Consider the following 23,763-nt stretch of genomic DNA (forward strand, 5'->3'; position numbering starts at 1 on the left):
TAAAATGTTTTTGATCCCTTGATAAATTTCAATGTATTGTTGAAAGATTTATGATCAAACTCTTGATGTCACCCAAATGAGGATGGGTTCCCCTTTTGAGTCTGGTTCCTCTCAAGGTTTCTTCCTCATATCATCTAAGGGAGTTTCTCCTTGCCACAGTCGCCACGGCTGCTCATCAGGGACAAATTCACATCATTCACCTTAACTGTTGATTTCTGTAAAGCTGCTTTGAGACAATGTCTGTTGTGAAAAGCGCTATACAAATAAACTTGACTTGACTTGACTTGATAACAGTCTTCCTTATTCAGATGTAATGCAAGCAGAAGAGGATACTCAGCTTTTGTGGGCACCTGACCATAAGATTCATACAGTATGTGCTTTTTGAACATCCAATTCTATATTTAGTATTTGCCTGGGGTGCAGTCAACTTTACAATTCATCCCAAAGTTTTTCAATAGGTTTAAAGTCAGAGCTCTATAGAAGGTCACTTAATATCTTCCACTCCAAATAATGCAAAGCATATCTTCATAGAGCTGTCTTTGTGTACAGGGGCAAATTGCATGCTAGAACAGTCTCCTAGTTTTTAGGAAATGGAAAATTAAATGCTAACACATCCAATTAAACCATATAAAGTTGTGTGCCTCAAACTTTGTGATAACAGTTTGGGAAAGAAACAAATATGAAAAAGGCTGGAAAAGTCCTGTCCCAATACTTTTGAATATATAATATCTTATTCGCGGAAAATCCCTGATTTTGCTTGCACTCAAGTCCGGTATGCAGACCTGAGTGCCAGCTGGCAGAAACTGAAGACCTTTGGGATATCTAGCTGTGGAGGTCAAGCTTTATCCAAAAGTATGAAAAGGTGCTGAAAACCAAAGGAGTCAAAGCATGGATGACTTTCAAGAGGTCAAGACCATATTTACTGTTCCCAGTAAACTTTACAGGTGTGACCTGAACTTTAAAACCTGCAAAAAAACAATATAAAGGGGTTAAACAACAACAACAACAAAATAAAAAAAAAAAACGGTTTGTTCCTCCCAAAAGGCAGATTTTGGCACAGTTTTGCCACAAGATGTCAGGTTTTTACAAGATGCCAAAAGCTTAAATTAAGTTGCCTTATGGTTAAATATTGCTATTCTTCAGCTTTTTAAAAGTTTGTCATTAGTTGAAGTAACTCCAAGCTTTCATTTTCATGCCTTGATACACATGTGGGCAGTGGATTATTGAGTTGCTGAGTGGGCAGTGAAGCGTTCGTCTCGGTTAATTAGTGAGAGAATTAAATGATACCCAGTTCACATGGTTGGTGCTTCTTTTATAAGCCTGGGAATCCCTTTACATTAAGGGTCTTCATCTTTAAAGACTTCTTACTTGCTGAATAGAGAATTACATCTCTGTCCATTTAATAAGGTAAGATGCAATTACATTTGTCAGATTTATTTATTTGTATTTATTTTTCTAGGGGTGTGTTTCAAGTTTTTTTTTTAAGTGCTTATATAAAATATATTTATATTAATGTGTTGTTTTCTCAAAGTAAACAAGTATATTCATATACATTCATAAGTGCACTGAGTGTAAAATAAATCATAGATTTACAATTTTATTACAATACTGGGATAAGTGAAAGTATACATCAAGAAAAGAACACCAAGTGTTAATCGAGTATACAACATGCTTATAATATGAATAGAATTTGCAGGAAATATTTTAAACCACGTGTATCATGGATAAAAATGTGCTATATGAATAATGCTGGCTTTATTCATGACTCTACCATAAAAGTTATCCCAAACATTATAATCAACATGTTAGGCCTCTGGTTGGGAGATGTGTGTGTTCAAATCCTGAGAATGCCAAAGTGTGAATTCTCCAGTCAGACAATTCAGGTGATCTATAAAGCCAAGATAATGGCATTAAAAAAATATACAAGCACCTCATAACTCAGAGGAAAATGATATCCTCTGAGATTACAGTATGTGTGAAACGTGGACAGCCTGCTAGATTTTGTGAATCACTGTGAAAGTGCACATTTAACCCAATATTAAAAGGGGTCCCAGAAATCTCCACAGATGAAAATGAACATTTGTGAACTAAATGTAATTGCATTTCCAAAACCTCCTCTGCATGATTGCCATTTCTTTGAAAAACACACACTCTTCCATTAATAAAGAACTTGTGTTAACACATTTGGTGCAATTGCACTTTGAATGTGTTCCCTTACATCTTTGTACTAGAACTTTAATTTCTGCTACATATTGAGGCTTTAAGGTCACCTTGTTTATTACATTAAAGCTAAACAAATTATATCATTCAGATACTCTTATAATAAAAATTACGTTTGGCTCTATTAATCTTACATATAGAAGTGGTATATATATATATATATATATATATATATATATATATATATATATATATATATATATATATATATATGAAAATATAACACCCCACAATAAATAAAAATGTATACACTAAATATTTGCTTATTTTCTATCTGTATTTTCTATATATTTGTGATAAGCAGCATGTAATTCAGATGATGCTCTAGGAGAATTCAGATGACATGAATAAATACACATAGGGTTTGGTTATCATAATTGATTATGTGGTAAATGGTTAACCATAGAGCTGTGAAAAAGATTGAGGTAAAATAATGGAGTATCAAAGTAATAAATATGTTTTTAAATGAAGACTCTTACATCAGGAAAAAAAAGAGCTGTGGAAGGCATTAATATCACTGAGGTGTCCAAGTGAAATACCTTAAATAAAAGATAAAGTGAGGTGAATTCGAACTTTGTTGAAATTTGCAGAAAACAACACAATATGGACAAGTGTTTGTGGATTCCTAACCCTAATATATTTGCATATATTTTTTAACCATCTCTTTGTACACACTGTCCTATTTGCTGTTAAAGTAACCTCCACTAAAGATTTGTGCTCACAAGGGCATTTGTGAAGTCAGGTACTGATGTACAGTAGGGTGAGGAAACCTGATGTGCAGTCAACGTTCCAATTCATCCCAAAGGTTTCAGTAGGGTTGAGTTCAGAGCTCTTTACCAGGCTACTTAAGATTTTCCATTTCAACATATCCTAATGAAGCTAGCTTTGTGCACAGAGGCATTGCTATTAAGAAACTTTTTTGGGTTTGGGACTCCTAGTTCAAGTAAAGGGAAAATGTAATGCTACTACATCCAAAGATATCATATACAATTGTGTGCCTCTATATTAACAGTTTGGGGAAGAAACGCATAGGGCTAGAAAATTCAGGTGTCCCAATACCTTTGCAGGTGTCCATATAATGCACTTGTTGAAGAATCTTTTTGCAATCAAGATGCTATAACCAGGTTTACCAGATCTGCATGTTAAAAGAGCCCCAACAGACACATATTAAGTTTATTAAGAAATATCATTTTAACAGCATTTTTATTAAGTAAATAAAATGGGAATGTGTGCCCACTTTCAAGATAGAATAAAGGAACAATTATTCCCCGTTGGTTTTAAATCCTCCCACATGAACAAGGTAACACCATAAAGCACAAGTAAGGCGTTGTAAGGTGGAAAAAAATGTGCGCAAAACTACCCTCAGCTAATTGCCCACTTCAAGTTGTGTGCTAAAATCACCCTTTAAGTGCAATTCAGCTTAATCTCTATATGTATAATGGAAGAAGCCCACTTAGCATGTTGCAGTTTTCTAAGAGGAGTTTTAAATGCATTTGGCTTGAACGCTATTATGTTTTGTACATAATAAGGATTCTTTGTGCAGAATGAGGCACATGACAGGATGAGTAAACGGCTCAGCACATCAGACTTTATGCATATACTAAATGCATTTAAATGTAATCATTTATTTTCAGTAAGTGGCTTTATCCTGGCCAGGGTCACAGAGGACCTGGAGGCAATCCTAGAAACATTGTGTGGACCACACACTGGATGGTATCACAGGGCACCACAAGCATTCTTACACACACATTCATTTACATCCCAGGAGAAATGTAATGTATTTTTGCGATATTAAACCACAGACCATGCAATTATAGTACAACATAAAATTTTCAGAAGGAGAGACGGCGAGACATCGCCATTCCTTCACTCATGCATTAATTTTGGGCGGAGTAAATCTACACTGGTGTAATAAGGCTTTTAAATATTGATATGTGATGTTAGAAGTGCGAGACAGATGTGCGAGCTGAAGTTGAACTTGTTTTCAGGACAGGGCAATGAGTAAATTATAACTTATTAAATAAGTGTTTAGGCCTCAAAATTCAATCTGATTGTGAGATACTGAAGAGTTAGTTATAGATTTGACATATTTTTCTGCTCTCTAATACACCATAATAAACTGTGTTGGTTTCAAAGTTGTATGACCTGGCTGTTGGAATAAACCATTTTTTTTTTGTATTAGAGGAAAAATAAAAATGCTATCATGAATGACTTGTATAAAGAGAAATAAAAAGAAAAAGAAAATTGACCATACCATTCACTTAAGCCCACCTACATGCTGTAGCAAAGCTGGTTAATCTCTCTGAAGTAAACAAATAAACAAAGAAAAAAATAATAATACAAAGGATCATTCGAAGCATTGGTCAGTGCCTATTCAGTCCACCAAAGTACTGTTTAAAAGAAATCGTAATACCTCGTTAGCTGCAAATGAGTCTGTCACTAGAATTTGAATGGCATTCAGACTTCCTGTTTTTGAAAAATGCATTAGTGAAGCCTCCTACGAGACTGGATTTCCGCAACCTTGACATGAAAAATGCATTTATTCTTAGACACGCTGCTTCAGAATTGAAGGTAATGGCAGCGGAAGGTAGTTCAAGCAATTAGCCAAGACTAGCGTCTTCAGTGGCCACCTAAGATTGCAAGTGGTTGTCTTTGTTGTCTACATCTTACACAAGTGCTTTGATAATTGATCTCTTGTGAATAACAGCAGGCTACTGTGTTTAAAGGAACGCTACAAATCATCTCTCTGTTATATTGATTCCATTTTGGTATATCTGCTAAAGCCACATTATATTATACTAATTGTTCATACTCCTGATTCCATGCTGCTGTTTCCAGGAAGCCATGTCCAGCCGGCCAATCACAATCATATCAAATAAGACAGAACAAGTCGGAAACTATCATGGTAAGCAAAACAAAGGCAATTTATTCCTTTGCTGTTACATTCTGTAAATTAAAAACAGCTCTGTGTAATTTTGATGTGTTCATGATAACTTATTTTGGAAATATAAAAAAAGGAATAAAAATAAACTCACTTGGGGACATGTTGTCATGAGAAAATAATTAACAACAGAGTGTTGTGATGTTTCTCAATCTGACGGTAATCACTCCAAAGTCGTATTTTTTAATTTTTCCATTTTCCATTTTTTTAGGGATGAACCTCCACAGCTCCAGCATGTGTGAGTGTATGGAGTGTGACTCAGCGCTGTGTGGAGAATCTGGCCTTGGCTCCACCGTGGATCTGATCAGCAGCTGTTCTCACACACAATGTAGCAGAAACCATTGCTGTGCCTACAAAACTTGGCTCCCAAAAGTTCAAGGTGTGTGTGTGTGTGTGTGTGTGTGTGTGTGTGTGTGTGTGTGTGTGTGTTTGTAGCATCCTCTATCTGTACAAAGATTTTGAGTCCTCTGGTAACTAACTAAGAAAGCTGTACTTTCTGCTTGGGCAGTGGTGACCAGGGATCCCAGAGAAGGGAGGGAGAAAATTAAATCAGTCTTTATTGGTGTGCTAAAGATCCCCCTTCTCTTCTTCCTCCTCTATTGCTTCGTCTGTTCCTTGGACACCTTGAGCTCTGCTTTTCAGCTAGCTGGGGGTAAGTATGTTTTTTTAAATGCCCACCTACGAGAGCAAGTCTTAGACCTAAATATTTTTGGCACTGTGTATGTCAGGGGCGTTCAGTCTGATCCAGAATGGGTGCAAGTATTTATTCAAACCAAGCAGTAGCCATATACATTATGGTTGACCCTATTCACCCTCACACAAATTATTTATGCACCCTGCACCCCAGGGCCTCCTCACTCTACATCAGTACCTGACTTTACTATCACCCTTATGACTCAAACCTCCACAATTACACTCTAAAATGTATCTAAAATAAATATTCCCAGAAGAGTCGAGAATATTATAACAGCAAATTTGGACAAAATGTGGAATGGAATGTTAAAAAACCATATATGAATCATATGGTCAGTTTTGCGCAAACCTTTATACATGTGTAGATGAGAATAGCTTTAGTTTTTTTGTGTTCTCTGTTGTTCTGTGGTGCTTTATATAGCACCTTGATTCAAGAAGAACTTTTTAGAATTCACACAATCCTCGACACATTCCCTGTAAAAAGTCACATGTTCAGTAGATAGCTCGCTTGCTTGTTGGCTAGTTAACCGCAAGTATTATACTTTGTTGCATCACAGTTAAAAAAAAAAAGGATAAAATGGAGAAAATCTTGTTTAGCATATAGTATTTTATATAACAATCATTTGATGCTGCAATAAACATTAACCACATCGTTGCTTTTACTTTGAGCCGTTACACAGTTATAAGCACATTGCAGCCACTGTCAACAAATAGAACATTGTGAAAAATGACATTGTTGACTGAAATGAGTAACAAGCCAAGTCGAAGTGGGGTTTTATTGTACATGTTGAAACAAAATATCAGTCATTCAGGGCCAACGCATAACCGTACAACAGCTCAGTACAGAGGATAACAAATGAGAGTGAGAAATAAGTGTAACAAAGAGCCACATATACACAAGGTAGTGCAGAATAACTACACAGGACAACAGGATTGTCCTTGATAGGGATGGACAAGAAACTTAAAGAGAAGTGTAGTATTGGGGTATAACAATGTTTAACTAATCTAAGTGTGATAATTTAACAATTACAATATCTACATGGAACCTCAGTTATGGAATCAGTTTTGCCACAATATAGCAACATATAGGTTTATACAATAATCACAGTGAAATGATCCAATCATAGGCATCTGTGAGGTCAAGCTTGCCAAAGAGGATAGGTATTGTTTTAATCTGAGCATGTTATGCTACCATGTGACACAGCATTTTGTAAATATGAAGTGGCTTGTTTTCCTTGGCATGCATTAGTCTTCACTTTTGATATTAGTAGTTTGACTGAGTAGAGATAAATTAAAGATGTAGACTGGCAGGTGATAAAAATGTGTGAAAAGGAGTATGATTGTATTTTTTATATATGATTAATATAGTTAGCTCTCCATTCGCAAAACATTCTTTGTGCAGGTAAAGTGGCTGGAAATATCTTCCAGGATAATGCGATCCTGTCAAACCCAGTGGCCGGCTTGGTGGTTGGCATTTTGGTCACGGTGCTCGTGCAGAGCTCAAGCACGTCTACTTCTATCATCGTCAGCCTCGTCTCATCCGGCTGTAAGTATTACAACCAGAACGAAACACATTTTTTTTAAGCCCTTGTGCAAATAGCATACATGCTACGCTCTGAAACATAAGAGCTCTTTATTTTGGTCTGGCTTTCTGACGAAAAACAAGAGAACACTTTGAACAGAATCAATAAAGTTCTAATCTAACATTTATTAATTGATTCTGGTCACTGTGTTCTCTAGGTCGTGTCAGAAGGCCAGACAGAGATGAAGAGCTCTTATCATAATAATATAGCTAGGATTTTGTTCGCTTAAAATGCTATTAAATTATTGAGAAAACAAAAGTGTTTTTTTTAATAACTAATTACCATTCTGCACTAGATCAGGCCTCCAAAAGCCAAAATTAGCATATCACTTCCTCTTCTTATTATTATTATTCTTCCTCTTCTTCTCTTTCTTCTTCTTCTTCTTCTTCTTCTTTCCTTTGAGGGTCGCCACAGCGGATCATCCGTTTTCATACCACCCTGTCCTCTACATCTGCCTCTTTGAAACTAAGTACCTTCATGTCTTCCCTCATCACATCCATAAACCTCCTTCTTAGACTTCCTTTTTTCCTCCTGCCTGGCGGCTCCATCCTCAGCATTCTTCTACCGATATACTTAATGCCACTGTCTCTAAACCATACAACATAGCAGGTCTCTCCACAGTCCTAAAAACTTTCCCTTTCACTGTAGCAGATATCCTTTTACCACAAATCACTCCTCCCACTCTTATTCACCCACTCCACCCTGCCTGCACTCTTTTCTTTACTTCTCTGACACACTCTCCATTACTTTGCACTGTTGACCCCAGGTACCTGAACTCCTCCACCCTCTCCACCTCTTCTCCCTGCAACCACACCACTCTACTTCCCTCTCTCTAATTCTCTCTAACTGTCTTACTCCCACATACTTCTCTAAAACACCTGACTTCCTCATACAATACCACAACTCCTCTCTCGGCACCCTGTCATACGGTTTCTCTAAATCCACAAACACACAATGCAACTCCTTCTGACCTTCTTTATACTTCTCCAACAACATTCTTCAAAGCAAATAATGCATCTGTGGTGCTCTTCCTCGGCATAAAATCATACTGTTGCTCACAGATGGTCACCTCTTCTCTCAACCTGGCTTCCACTACTCTTTCCCATAACTTCATGGTGTGACTGATCAACTTAATTCCCCTGTAGTTACTGCAGGTCTGCACATCTCCCTTGTTCTTAAAGATCGGTATCAGCACACTCCTTCTCCATTCCTCAGGCCTCCTTCTAGAATCTTGTTAAATAATCTGTTTAAAAACTCCACAGCCATCTTTCCTAAACATCTCCATGCTTCTACCAGTATGTCATCTGGTCCAACCGACTTTCCACTCTTCATCCTCTTAATCGCTTCTCTCACTTCCTCCTTACTAATCCTATCCACTTCCTGCTTCACCAACTCCACACCATCCAACCTTCTCTCTCTCTCATTTTCCTCGTTCTTCAGCTGCTCAAAATACTTCCTCCATCTTCTCAACACACTCTCCTCATTAGTCAATACATTTCCATCTTCATCCTTTATTGCTCTAACTTGCAGCACATCCCTCTGCCTGACCAATCGGTATAAATTATTTTCTCCTTCCTTAGTGTTCAACCTCTCATACAGCTCCTCATATGCCTTTTCCTTTTCTTTTGCCACATCCCTTTTTACCTCCTGCAGCATCTCCTTGTACTCCTGCCTACTTTTCTCATCTCTCTGCCGATCCCAATTCTGTTTAGCCAACCTTTTTCTCCTTATACTTTCCTGCACTACCTCATTCCCCAACCACGTCTCCTTGTCTTCCTTTCTATTTCTCTTTCCAGATGTTCTCAAACTATAATCTTAACAGTTAATAAATCATGAGTGGTAATTAGATTTGAATTGATGGATTTAATTACCACACAGGCCAACTGACCACCACTATTTGATATAATGCATTATAATCTAATGATTTAACCCATTTCAGTCAACTATATTCATGAATGTGTTGTCAAAATCCACAAACCTTAAATCATTGAAAAACATAGTTTATGATAGTTTCATATCCAGCTGAAACGAGAGTTTTTCTTTTTGATCCTTCGCCAAAATTTGGTGAAAACATGCAGACAAACATTTTTATTTGTCTAAAGTAGGCACAAGAAGTAAATAATTGAGTGTAATTTTTCAGAACAGAATCTGCTGCTTTTTAGTATAGGGGCGTAAACTAGCAAGTGTAACAAAGCAAAATTATGTGGCTACTTTTTCTGTCATGTTCTTGAAATTATTTGTGAGAGTATAATGTGACACCATTTAGATGCAGGGATGGGTTACTCAGTTCCAGGCAATATTTTTTATTCCTTAATATATATCACAGTTCATTGGATCACCATTTAGTAACCTGCTTTAAATTAATTTATTTATAATTTTTTTACCAATTGTATATGTGTAAGTTCACATACAAATATCAACCAAAACACAATAAATGCAAATCTCAATAAAATGAAATACATAAAATACAAACATCTCAATAAGGCAATAAATATGCACTTTTTCCACAATGTCAATGTTTATATGAATATTTTCTCACTCCCAACTTGTCACATATGGATGCACTTTTTGACGCTTTGAGTACCCCTTTGGCATCATTTTTTAACGTGCAGGGATTCCCAAAGACTCTGAACCCTTTGGGGTCATTTTTCAACATGCAGGGATTCCTATAGATTTATATAGAACTTTGAACCGGAGCCTGTGGCATAGAAATTTGACATGTTAGATACGCAAACTGCCTCAAGGTAATATTTATATTGCTTTTCAAAAGATTAAAATTCACTTACTCTGATATTAAAGTGCCATCTGTAAAACATCATTCTCACTCCCAACTAACCCTAACGCTAACTCATTCTCACTAATCCTAATCCAAACCTTAACCCTAACCCAAAGGGGTACCCAGGGCATCCCAGGTACACAGGGCAGTTGACACCCAGGGAATCCTGACGAACGCATCCATATGTGTTGAGCTGGGATTGAGAATGTGTAGTTAGTCACATGAAAGCATATGGGATTATTAATATCATGAAGTTTTTTTTTAATGCCAATGCCTTTGTTATAGTTGGAGGTACAGCATTAAAAGGAAAGCTTTGCTGTTTCACATGAATATGACAAGCTGAATTTTTATTATCTTTAAGGCGTATGAATGATTGATGTGGTTGATGACAGGAACTAGTTTGTCTCACGGACCTTCTTTGACATTAGGCATAATCATAAATGAATACATTAGATGTGCCATGCTTTAATTGATTGAAAATAAGTTAATTTGGAAACAAACAATCCACTTTGGCATGGTAATAGTAACATAATGACTGAATTCCAAAGTTTATGGATTTTTAATGCAAAAACATTTGCTATTAATATAAATATTATTCATTCAATTGCAATATTTTCTTGATTTGTCTTAAAATTTAATTATAAAATAAGCATGACTCTCTGATGAGTACAAAGCAGATGGTGTTGTGGCATGAATAAATAGAACTTCAATACAAAGTTGTTGTTTTTTTTTTCACATTAAATGTTTGCTAGTCATGCTTGACAGCAAGCTACATTTTAATGCACTAGTTGTCACATAAACATATGAGCAACAATGGCTGTTGAAATAATAGAAAATAAGCCACAATAATAATTTCAGATTTTATTGAAGGCACTGTCATGGGATTACGTCTACAGAGTGACAACAATAACAAATTTCACAGTAGGGCAATTTAGAATAGTGTAATGGATGTAATGCTTTAACATGCATTATCTGGAGACTGTTTCTTTGCCAGGGCTGCAGAACTGTAGAACTACAGCTAAATGGTGATTTGGTTGGCCTTTTTTTCACTCTGTTCTAGGTCAAAATGCTAATGTTAATCTATGATAGACTAGCAGAAAAATAAAGATTAAGGTGATCACCGATGCTGAAGCTGGCATTGGAGAGTTCAGGGGCAAGTCCGAGTGGTGCTACAACTCCAGAGCAGCAGGAAGAACAGATTGTCTAGGAAAATCATCAGCCTTTAATTTAATTGTCACAGAAGTAGGAAAGAGCAAGAATGAGATTTGTACTTGAAACCAGAGTTCTTGAATTGCCTAGTTTTTATCCTGTTATTATTCTGACTATTTCAAAGACTATAATTAATCTGTCTCTCATAGACCATTCAATTATGTTCATTTATCAATTGAGCAAATGCACTTGGCGCTTGAATAAGAAAATAATTATTTGTGCGTATGTGTCTCTGTGTGTGTGTGTGTGTGTGTGTGTGTGTGTGTCTGTTGTAGTGTTGGAAGTAAAGTCAGCCGTCCCTATAATAATGGGCTCAAACATCGGCACATCTGTCACCAACACCATTGTTGCTCTGATGCAGGCTGGGGAGAGAAACGAATTTAAACGGTAAGGACGGGAGGAAAACATCACTGACTCAATATAACACCATGATTCACTGGTCTTTACCTTGATTTTCGTCACCATGATCATGATTAACTCCACCATCATCCCTCACCACATCACCATGTCTACGCTGGTGGAGGAAGAAGCAGCTCTAATTACAGTTGTGCAGTATTGATCATGACTCAGACGCAATCTATTCCTGACTGCGCAAACAAGAACAAGGACATTTTAGCTTTCAGAGCACAAACCTGACATATTGTAGGTTAAAGGTATATGCACTCTTTAATATCCTCTCAGAAGATGTAAATCTGGCCATGGTGGTACCGGGGGTTTTGTAAGGAACACACAATGTGCATCACCAACATTCAAGCAATTATTACAAGCAGACTCTAAAAATCTTGAATCTAACAGATATGGTACCTAAACAAAATAATAGCCAGGTTGTACAATAATAGCATCAAGGGAGTACTTTGGTTTTTGAATTCTGAGCGACAAACAACAAACTAGACTTTTTGAAACTTTCTGCTAGAAACCAACCCAAATTATGAGCCATGCAACAACAATATTCAGACACATTATAAAACCATTATTTAGATTTTGTAATTATATGTCAATGCCAAACTCAGCTTGTGGCTCTTCTAAGTTCTTAGATATATAAAAGTTATATAGTTCTAGATTTCCCATTAATTCTCATTTGCAGTTACAAAAAAAAAAATAATAATGCGGGTTGAGAAATGTTCTTGTACTGACTAACTCTCAAGTTCTACAATTCTTAGCTGCAGAACAGTACAAAGGTCCTGAAATGCATAGACAGGCAATTTTAACAATTTTCAACTATTTTTGTTTTCCAGGCACAAATCTGTACTCATATTCTAGATTTCGCTGCAATAACATAAATATGTTCTAAAATTTCAAAATATTACCCTACACTCAGTTTCTAGATTTTTAGCAAACAAATAAGACTGGATATTTAGAACTCTCAATAATCTTTAGCTGTGGACACTAGTATTTAGATTGTAGAATTTAAATTTACAAAACAATTTTTATTTTCTTTAATGAAGTTCAAGTTTACACGTATCGCATTTGGCAGACACTCTTATCAAGAGTGACTTAGAACTGAGCAGGGGAGGGTTGAGGGCCAACAGTGGCAGCTCGGTGGTGATGGGATTTGAACTTGTGACTTTCTGATCCAAAGTCCAATGCCTTAACCACTGAGCTACCACCTCCTACACTACTGAGCTACCAACTCTCGCACTACTGAGCTACCACCTCCTGCCCTAATTCCATAATGTAATATTTATTATATTTATGAGATTTTCCCCCTCATGCCCCGGGTGTATGTGCAGGGCATTTGCAGGTGCTACAATTCATGACTGCTTTAACTGGCTCTCAGTGCTGGTGTTGCTGCCCCTGGAAGTAGCTACAGGTGTGCTCAGCTATCTGGCTCGAACCACTCTATCCAGCTTCCACATGAAGAGTGGTGAAGAGGCCCCAGAGCTGCTCAAGGTCATTACTGACCCTGTCACTAAGCTCTTCATACAGGTGGGTAAAAAGAAAACTATGAGCAAGTAATCAGAGATGTGCATTACCCAATACCCAGCCCTGATAGGACATAACATTGTGCCTTATCCAATAGTCAAGTAGGATTAATAAACACTGAAATTGTGAGATAAATTAATTTCAGAAGTTCTAGCTTCTTTCAAGTTATATATAAAATCTTTGCCTAGCCAAAAAAAAAAGATTCTTGAAGAAACAATAGCAGAAAAGGGCATTGCGTATTGCTATGCAATACACAGACTGACTGTCAGTCTGTAATATATATGCGTTTTATTGTAATATAGTTTTGTTAAAATGGCAATTTTATGTACAGTAATAAAAATGGAAGTGAGACATGCAGTGAATTATCCAAGTGCTGTTGCTTGCCAATTAAATTATTGATTGATTATTGATGTGTGTTTTATTTAGCTGGATAGATCTGTGATAACTGGCATCGCTATGGGAGATGAAAGCATAAGGAACCGCAGTCTGATAAAAGTGTGGTGCCCTATCATGGTAAAGCTTATACTTTAACTCTGCCTACAACCTTATTTCATTTATTCTATCCACATTTACCCTTTACCCCACTACAATATTTACACTGACTTAATCCATTCCTCATTTACTGCATCCATTTCACACAATGTCCACTGTTGAATATTTAATATAAATAAAGAAATAAAAACAAATAAATAGGAATATAAAGTGCCATACAAATACAATAAACGTGAACAATCCTTCTTTTCTCCACATACTCCATTTAATAGTCAATGACAGATACTGATTTAATAGTCAACTCATCTGCTTCATGTGCTACCGGTTTTATCCAACAACTTTATATAACAAACTTTTATTTAAATAATAAAAATAATAATGTATATTTATAAAACTCATTTATTACTTCATATTTCTTTACTACAGTATATTTCCTTTTATATACAGTATTTCACTTTTACATGTTTATTTTTTATGTTCTCCATCATTTTGCATTTTTCCTCACCTTTTTGCTTTACTTTCTTCTTTTTGCTTTACTTCTTCTTTCCTTGACCATAAACAGATAAATATTTTTTTTTTTGTTTCTTTGCTATTATACTTATATCAGCAGTTCTCACTCCAGCTCTGCTATTATACGTACTAAGCATTGTGATTTTTCTAATAATGGCAAATATGTATTCATGAAATAACTCAAATTTGGAAGGGACACAAATATTTGAAGCTCTGCCTTTATCCTAGTTATTCTATCGTTCATTTTTTTTGTTTGTTTTGTTTCAGTATCCCAATCACTCTTAATGTCATTAGGTTGAGGCTGTGCTCGAATATGAAAACGTTGGTGCTTAACAAATATATTTCGGAATTTTTAGTCCTACACTAGCCTATGAAATAGAGTCCAGAGTTTAGCGGTCATCATACTTTAAGACTGTACCCAGGTAATGTCCTGGTTTATTATTTGGGTTAGAACAGGAACATCAACAAACTATATTGAGTCAGGACCACTGTCTGTCTGCTATGACCTTAAATGTGGCTTTGAGGATATGGATAGGATTATTGTCCATAATTCTTGAACACATTTAAATATTTCTTTGAATAACTGTGAAAATTCTTCTCTGTGTGCTATGTTAATATCAGTAAAGTAAATTCCTTTGCTGGAGTGTTGCCTCAGCAGTTATTTTCAGCTCAAGTCTATAGTTCAGACAGAAAGGAAGAATGAAAGCCCTCTCTGAAGGTGAAACTTCGTCAATCATACCTGTTCTAGTTCATTTTGTAGAAATTCTGCAAAGGACTATTTATAAAGGCTACCCATTTCCTATTCGTGACTCACTCAGTAACTGACATTACAAAAGAGAACAGAAATTCGGTATGCTGCATTTTCTCTATCTGCTTGTCTTTTATCAGTTCATATCATTGAAATATCTCAAATTGCCAAAGTACTGTTGGACTGTTGAAACACTGGATATTTCATTTACCTCCAAATGATGACTGGCAGATATTTGCTGTCCTGTATGTGTACTGAGCTCTGCTATAACATAATGCCCTTTGATACAAAGTGTCTGGTTTGCAATAATGATTAGACATTTGTACTAGTTGGACCTGGACCTGATCTTGAACTTAAGCCTAGTTTTTTTTTTTTTTTTTGTGTGATATTTTTGCCACTGTCTGAAAGTGCATTGTAGCTACAAGATGTCATGCTGAAGCTTATATTTTAGGCTTCACACTGGCACATCTGGAATACTATTTAATGCCAATATGTAATACATGCATAAGCGGTTGTTCATTAATTATCTTTCATCATATATTTCTTTACAGTGAAGATGCAAAGAATTAAGAGAAAAGCTGTTGTTGCTGTATTATTAGTTCAACAACTCAAAGTTGTGAATTAAAAGGGTGACAAAATAGCGTATATTCCATACACATTAAAATGTTATGACCTCAACTTAATATAAAAAAGCTACATTAAATTGTGCATATCGTTACATTAAATTGTGCATAGCTACACCGAATATTAACAATGCTCAGGATGTGCTGGATCAAGTGCTATTTTATAAGCTACTTTATAATGATTGTTGAGAAAAGCCATATTATTCATTTAAGCCAATATACTGTATGAATCCTGTACATTAACACTATGCTATACTTCTATTAGATGATTGTTTCAATAATTGTCATCTTTTGGTTCAATTATCTATCTATTTATTTGTTTTTTTTCTTTATTTATCTACCTTATCTGTGTCTCTGTCTGGTCAAATCTTTTATGGTTCTGCCAAAATCATCCTTTGACTCCCTTCAGCTCCTGCACATCACATGACCTGTCTACCTGTCACACTGAGCACACACCTGCTCTGCATTACCCTTAATCAGCACCCCTACTTCTGTCCTCTTTCATACATACGTTAGGTCAAGATTTTGTTGTTGTGTTGTGCGAATGTGTCTTTGCATGTGCCACTGTGTTGAATGTAGTCTTCATATTTGGTGTTTATTTATTTATTTATTTATTTATTTATTTATTTATTTATTTATTTATTTATTTATATTTGCGGTTGCAAATATAAAAAGAGAAGAGGTGGTAAAAGTGGAGGGGTTCAGGTATCTGGGGTCAACAGTGCAAAGTAATAGAGAGTGTTTAAGAGAAGTGAGGAAAGAGTGCAGGCAGGGTGGAGTGGGTGGAGAAGTTTTGTGGAAAGGAGTGATCGGTGATAGAAGAGTATCTGCAAGAGTGAAAGGGAAAGTTTATAGGACTGTGGTGAGACCTGTAATGTTGTATGGATTAGAGACAATGACATTGAGTAAAAGCCATGAGGTGGAGCTGGAGGTAGCAGAGCTGAAGATGTTGAGGTTTTCTTTAGGAGTGATGACGATGGACAGGATTAGAAATACGTTTATTAGAGGGACAGCGCATGTAGGACGTTTTAGAGACAAGGTGAGGGAGGCGAGATTGAGATGGTTTTGAGATGTGCAGAGGAGGGACATGGGGCATATCGATAGGAGAATGTGAGGATGGAGCCACCTGGAAGAAGGAAAAGGGGAAGACCAAGGAGGAGGTTTATGGATGTGGTGAGGGAAGACATGCAGGTAGTTGGTTTCAAAGAGGCAGATATAGAGGACAGAGTAGTACAGAAACGAGACCAGCTGAAAGAATATTTATTTATTTATTTATTTATTCATTTATTTATTTATTTGTGTTACACATTGTATCAAACAACTGCTCTTATCTAAAACCTGTCCTTGCATTTGCTGCTTCATCAGTATCCCACAATGTCAAATTTAATTCAAAATACTTTTTTAAATCCTCTACTTGAGGTAGAATCTTAAAGAAATAATTTTATTATTATTTTTTTTTTCCCAGGTTAAAGGCTTGTGTGTAAATGCAGAAAACTTAACACTTACCCTCTTAGAGATGTAAACTTTATGCAGATGATTTTACCAATTTAAAATGGAAGCCCAGTGAGTGCCTAACCTGAATCTGAATATGAGTTACTTTTTTCCATGTAAATATTAACCTAACTTTAGAACTTACTTCCTCAACTCTGAACAAATATCGACTTTAATTAAACCATGTCTGTTGAATTAGTCATATTTCAACAGCAAACAAAATTTTCATTTGGACTGTCACTGCATAACCACGTTATCCTATATCTATGTACGTGTTCTGTATGTTCTCACACACATTTTAATCCAATCTATAAAATGTATTCTTGACTGCCTTATATAGGAGAATTACATGCAGTTAAGGCATCTCATTTTGAAACCAAATGACGCAGTTAATGCTTTACAATTCATTCCATGTCTTCCTCTAGCCAGCAGTAAACATGACAGCAAGTGTTCCTCAGAATTGTTCCTCAGCCTTGCATTGTGGGAATCTCGTCGCTCAGGTGTACTCAAAGAAATGTACGTATATCTATGTGAGCTAAATGTGAATACAATATGGAAATAGACTCTTTTTAGGATTACAGTCAAAACATCCTAATTGCTTGCTTCTTTTATTTAATTCATTCCGTTACTATGAATTTTTAGTCATGTCCCAAATTTCTTTTGGTAGATAAAATGCGAAAAACATTTTTGATTTAAGGCAATTTTGAGAGAGATTGTTGCCAGTAACTGGCCTTCTTTTTCTCTAATGGTTTGTTTTGTTAACCTCCACTCTACTGTGTGTTTTTGGGCTGCAGGTTGGCATATGTTTGCCAACACAGACTTGTCTGATCTGTCTGTGGGTCTGATTTTGCTGGCTGGATCTCTTGTGGTTCTCTGTTCCTGCCTCATCTTAATCGTCAAGGTCCTCAACTCAGTCCTGAAGGGTCAAGTGGCACGAATCATTCAAATGGTTATTAACACAGGTCTGAGGTTTTTCTTTCTTTATTGATGTAAGAACATTGGTGAAAGGTTAAAGTCAATACAATAATAAAAGCATTTGGTCCTTTTTCAGTCATATTATATGATTTTATAAACTTCCTATTTTTAAATGTGATGAAAATGAGGAATTTGTGATTCAGTAAATGTTTCAGATTGTTCGGAAGGTGTTTATAAGATCTATAGATTTACAGTCAGATCTAAAATAAGGGCAGATCTAAGTGTAGTTCCGGCTGCAAGACATATCCGGTTTATATAATTGCACTTATTCATTTATCGTAACATCTATACAACGTATAGCCATTTTTAATTATATAATTTGTGAATTTAGCTTGAAGTATCAAGCTTTAAGACTTGGTGTATACATTCATGGTAAAATATGTCCTGTTTCTTGCTTAAAAGCTGAAATTTTCTGTCTTAATAACTGCAAAAGAAGTTGATGAAATGGCTATTTTACATTCTTACATGAACTAAAGTATGACAGCATTGCTTAATAAATAAGTTTGTAGTGTAAGGGAAATTCTCTAGTAGTTAAATAACAGTTGACTGATTGCTGAACAAATAAGAACACTTCATCCTTTAATTGACCCTTATAATTCGCCTCTACTTTTCACGTGAGGCTTTTGCATACGATTTTTTAGTGGGGATTTGCAATCATTTAGCTTCAAGATCAGTTTAAAATCAGTAAATGTTATATAATGAGAACAAAGGTGCAGCCGGTGTTCCAGTTCATCCCAAATGGGTTGAGGTCAGGGCTCTGTGCAGGACACTTGACCTTTCAAACCATGTCTTGATGGAACTCCCTTTGTGAACAGGGGCATTGTCCTGCTGGAATGGGTTTGGTCCTATTAGTTCAATGAAATGATAATTGTAATGCTACAAGCAAACAAAGGCATTCTGTACAATTGTCTCCAACTATGGAGAAGGTTCACATATAAGTATGTTGTCCAGGTGTCCACAGGCATTTGGCATTTGGCTCCATAATGTATTATCATGCTAAATTACTATTAAAACTATTTAAAAAGCAAATTTTTCAGTACTAACTATAAATAATACAGTAGTCTGAACTATTATGTTCTTATTGGTACATAATAATATGTACCAATTGTATATCAGTTGTAATTATATTATATATCACTTATATATCAGTTGTAAGTTTCCCAGAGAATACATGTCAATTTAGACATAAGCCAGAAAACCAATAGAAAGGTTTTATTTATTATTATTTATTTTTATATTTTGTTATTAAGTCTATAAAACAAATTATGTTTCTGTTTTTAATGTACAGATTTCCCGGACCCCTTTGGCTGGCTGGCTGGATATATAGCTATGTTTGTCGGGGCAGGAATGACTTTCCTGGTGCAGAGTAGTTCTGTCTTCACCTCTGCCATGACCCCACTCATTGGTTAGCGTTCTTATGAATAAACTTTTCATAATGTTTATTTTAATATGGACATAACAAATGGTTTAGGTGATCAGTACAGGATCCTACACTAAAAACGTATGTAATTCAATGACTGATCTAGGCCTGTTTTCTAATCAAAATGCTAAATCAATAAAAACTCAGTGTTTTTCGGTGCATTGCTTGCTCAGTCCATTGCTTAATTAAAATAAACAGAATCACAGTACACAAAAGAGTTCTAAATTTACCTCTTTTTTCCAATGTTCTTGTCATAATGGTAATTAGAACAAACAATTATGGATATAAGTATATTAATCATGTGCAGATAATTGGTTAGGGGATAATTATTAAGTAACAAAACAGCTTTAGAATCTTTTGTGTGGCCCAAGTCCAAAGATCAGAGAGCCACCAATGCATCTCCTCGAAGCTGTGAGCAAAGAGTGAATATTTAATAATAAAAGTGATGATAAAGCGCAAATTAATGAACAGATCCATCAGCAACCCTTGGTTAAACTTTAATTTACATCGAGGCTTTAGTGTTTTTCAATGAAAATGAACAAAGTCTAATTGTTAACAAGAGGATCAGCTGTGCCAAATGAGTCGAACTCAGCGACCACATTTCACAGCTTCATAAGAATAGAATGATTATGTAGAACCACATGACTGGCACCAGACCAGGCGTGACTACAATAAGCAATGAAAACAAATCTGTCGTTTTTGTCTTTAATGAGGCTGGAAATGAGATGAAACCAGAAGTGTGGCAAAGGGAAAAAAAAATAGTTAGAGTGCATCTTATGAGTGGTAACAAGGGCTTTCCTTCAAGAGCAACAGATAATTAACAGGGTTTAAGCCTTGCATTCAGTCAGCCAGTGAAGAACCTTTACAAATAGCTTTGTAGTGTTTTAACACCAGTCCTATCTTGTTAAAACCGCTTGTTGTCAGTAATTTTCTATTTGACCTGTAACCTTTGACTCGTCCAGGTCTTGGAGTGATAAGTCTGGAGAGGGCATACCCTCTAACTCTGGGCTCCAACATGGGCACGACTACTACGGCTATCCTTGCCGCACTAGCGAGCCCTGGAGACAAGCTGTCCGCTGCCTGCCAGGTATGGGGTTCTAGGCACTGAAGGCTTTGAGAATTTAATTTCAGGCCAGTTAATTTAAACTTTAAAAGCCAAAAAGTGAAACCCGGTGAACTGGTGACAGGGCAATGGGCAGCTGAGGCTCACAGATGTGTTTGGGGAGTGAAGGCTAGCTGAAAAAGATAACATTGGTAATGATAGAAAGAATGCACTGTGCAATGCAGCTTGCTGTATAATGTGGGTTGTGAAGCTACAGACCAGTCAGAGTGCCTGTCCTGATCCTTATCCCCCACTAAAATCACCTACGTTGGGTGTGCACACATCAGAATTGGACCACGGAGCAATGGCAGGAGGTAAAATGCACTATTAAAAGGAGAAATGTTAGTTAGAACTGTTATTAGATTTTTTTGTATTGACTGTTCACTTGCTACATATTGTGTCACTTCTTGATAGGCACCGTTGTAACAGCATAATCCATGCTATTCAATTTGCCTGTCAGTGGTTTTAATGTTTTGGATGATCGATATATTTGTGTACTGTAGGAAGGATCTCTGAGAGAAAATGTCTGACCTATCTATAGAAATGTCAGACCTACTATGTAATATATGTGCCTGATATTTCCTTATAGCGTGAAATATTACATTTCCATCAAAAATGTTAAGAAATCAGAAGGTCATATTGAGTGTATTTGAACGGATACTAGATTTCTTGTTATATAATTTATAGCTACACTAACAGCAGTGGAATGACGAGGTTGAAAAGGTAAAGAAAGGAACGGTTCCATCAGATTTGGAAATAAGTGGAGTTAAGAAAACACAAGGCTGACAAAAATGTGACCTCTGTTCAGAGAAAAAAGATGCTGGAAAAATAGGTGAAAGGTACATAGTTGTTTAGTACTGGGAGACAGCAGAATGAAGGATAATGTGCATACTTATCTCTGAAGCATGTTTATTTGCGTCTGAGATAGAAAAGAGTGAGAGAATATACAAAATGAGTCATCAGGTTGTTCTTTTTTGCCTTTTTCCTGCCCTCACAAACAATGAAGTAGAAATTGTACTTTTAGGTGCTGAAAGCTAAAATGATGACAGCTTATCAAAAATGCAGGACAGATGCTGTACTGTATCTTCCATTACTTAGTAGCCGACACACATCGTAGAACAAGCAAGCATCTGCTAGACCTCAATAAGAAGTGACATGCTTCTTTAAACAGTATAGGGTTATACTTGCATATTTGTTTGAAAAATGGAAAATGTTAGAGTTTGAGTCAGTGCTTGGACTAAAAATGTGAATCCAATCAATCAAATAAAGATATGTTACTAACCAGAGTGTCATTTTTATATTGTGTTTGTTTGCTGGCAGATTGCTTTGTGCCATTTCTTCTTCAACGTGTTCGGAATTCTTCTGTGGTATCCGCTGCCCTTCAGCCGTGTGCCCATCCGCATGGCAAGGGCGTTGGGTGAACGCACAGCTAAGTACCGGTGGTTCGCTGTGCTCTACCTCCTGCTCTGCTTCCTCCTACTCCCTGCTCTTGTTTTTGGTCTGTCTCTGGCTGGCTGGCACGCCATGTTAGGTGTAGGAGCTCCGTTTGCGGGGGTTGCCACCTTCATCATCCTGGTAAACCTGCTGCAGTCACATAGCCCCACCCACCTGCCCCGATGCCTCCGGAACTGGGACTTTCTGCCTCTATGGATGCACTCGCTCAAACCACTGGACAAACTTATCACCAGGACTACAGCTCTTTGCTGCAAGTCCACCCAGTCCAGTGCTGCCAGTCTTGACCCAGAAGCCTTCACCATTCCTGATAGCACTAACATCAGTGTGGAATCAGTGGCATCTCAGAGAAAAGCTCAACTAGCGTACACCAACCCTACGCTTTCGGTTCAGGACGAATCGCCTTCACAGCCAAGAGTGTTCAAGCTAAAGGGGCTGGAACGGTGTAACAGCACACCACTTTAGAAAAATTAACCCAATAAAACCCCACAGCCAGTTTGTTTTTCTCAGGTTTAGAAGTGATAGAACTGAGTTATTTTGAAACAGACAATTGTTTGCTTTTGTGTGATAAAGCATCTTTTTTTATACACAGTTTTAACAAATGACAGCATTAAAACTTTCTTTTCGGCTTCTCCCGTTAGGGGTCGCCACAGCGGATCCTCCGCACGTTTGATTTGGCACATGTTTTACGCTGGATGCCCTTCCTAACGCAACCCTCCCCAATTTATCCGGGCTTGGGACCGGCACTAAGAGTGGCTGGGGATGGTTCCCTGACCGGGAATCGAACCCGGGTCGCAGCGGTGGGAGCGCTGCATCTTAACCACTAGACCACCAGGGGACCTTTTAATGACAGCATTGCAGAAGATAATTTTTTGGCGAAGCATCTAAACATTGTTAATTGTTCTCTATGAATGACGTGTGATTATGGGATACTGATCTCACTGTCCTAAATTCAAACCCCCGCACTGATACCACTTTGAACGAAAGTATTAAATCAAAGGTTGGTAACTGTGTAGTGTTGAACTGATTTGGAATCTGATATCCCAGTCAGAGTATATCAGATACATTGATGTTTACTTGCACCTATAGGCTAGAAGCAGTTTTTTAAAACTAGATAAATATACTTGTATTTGGTGCTCTAGCTGCTTTTATATGAGCATATTTAGCTTCATAAATACTATTAGAATTGTGCTGTTTTATAGATAATAGCGAGTGAGAGAAATTGTTAATCAAAAAGATAAACCTGAAGAAGAAAAATAGCCAAGTCTGGGTCATTATGTGCCCCGTGTTTAAAACACACATGATTGAAGGCCCCAGATAATAGTCTCATGCAACCGACAGACCAATTTTGGGTTCCCACACAAGGTGAAGCTATTAAACACCAACAATGACACCGCAACACAACAGGCGCTGAAAGATAACAATGCGAGTGCTTTCCTTTGTTAGTGTTTTCCATTGTTCGAGAGTCAGGAGAAAAAAAGTCTAAGTACTTGCTAATAAGAGATTTTCAATATTGCTTATATTTGAAAATATTTTCTCATGCTTTTCCATGCACCTTGCACCGGGATAGTGTATGAGCTTCACTATTAAAGTCTGAACTTTAAA

At 36.7% G+C, this 23,763-nt stretch overlaps 1 protein-coding gene across 1 annotated transcript; it reads left to right on the top strand.

The window, feature by feature from the left end:
* The first annotated feature begins 1,243 nt into the window (after positions 1–1,243).
* On the top strand, positions 1,244–23,763 carry slc34a1a (solute carrier family 34 member 1a). Its single transcript, XM_083547068.1, has 14 exons — positions 1,244–1,407; positions 5,059–5,125; positions 5,373–5,540; positions 5,670–5,813; positions 7,257–7,400; positions 11,698–11,809; positions 13,153–13,348; positions 13,772–13,858; positions 17,635–17,725; positions 18,004–18,171; positions 19,473–19,589; positions 20,567–20,691; positions 22,027–22,765; positions 23,012–23,763. The coding sequence occupies exons 2-13, from the start codon at positions 5,065–5,067 to the stop codon at positions 22,621–22,623; spliced, it is 2,010 nt and encodes a 669-aa protein (XP_083403194.1). The 5' UTR covers positions 1,244–1,407; positions 5,059–5,064; the 3' UTR covers positions 22,624–22,765; positions 23,012–23,763.

This window comes from Silurus aristotelis (assembly GCF_946808225.1).
Source record: "Silurus aristotelis genome assembly, chromosome: 7".
In the NCBI taxonomy this organism is placed as follows: domain Eukaryota; kingdom Metazoa; phylum Chordata; class Actinopteri; order Siluriformes; family Siluridae; genus Silurus; species Silurus aristotelis.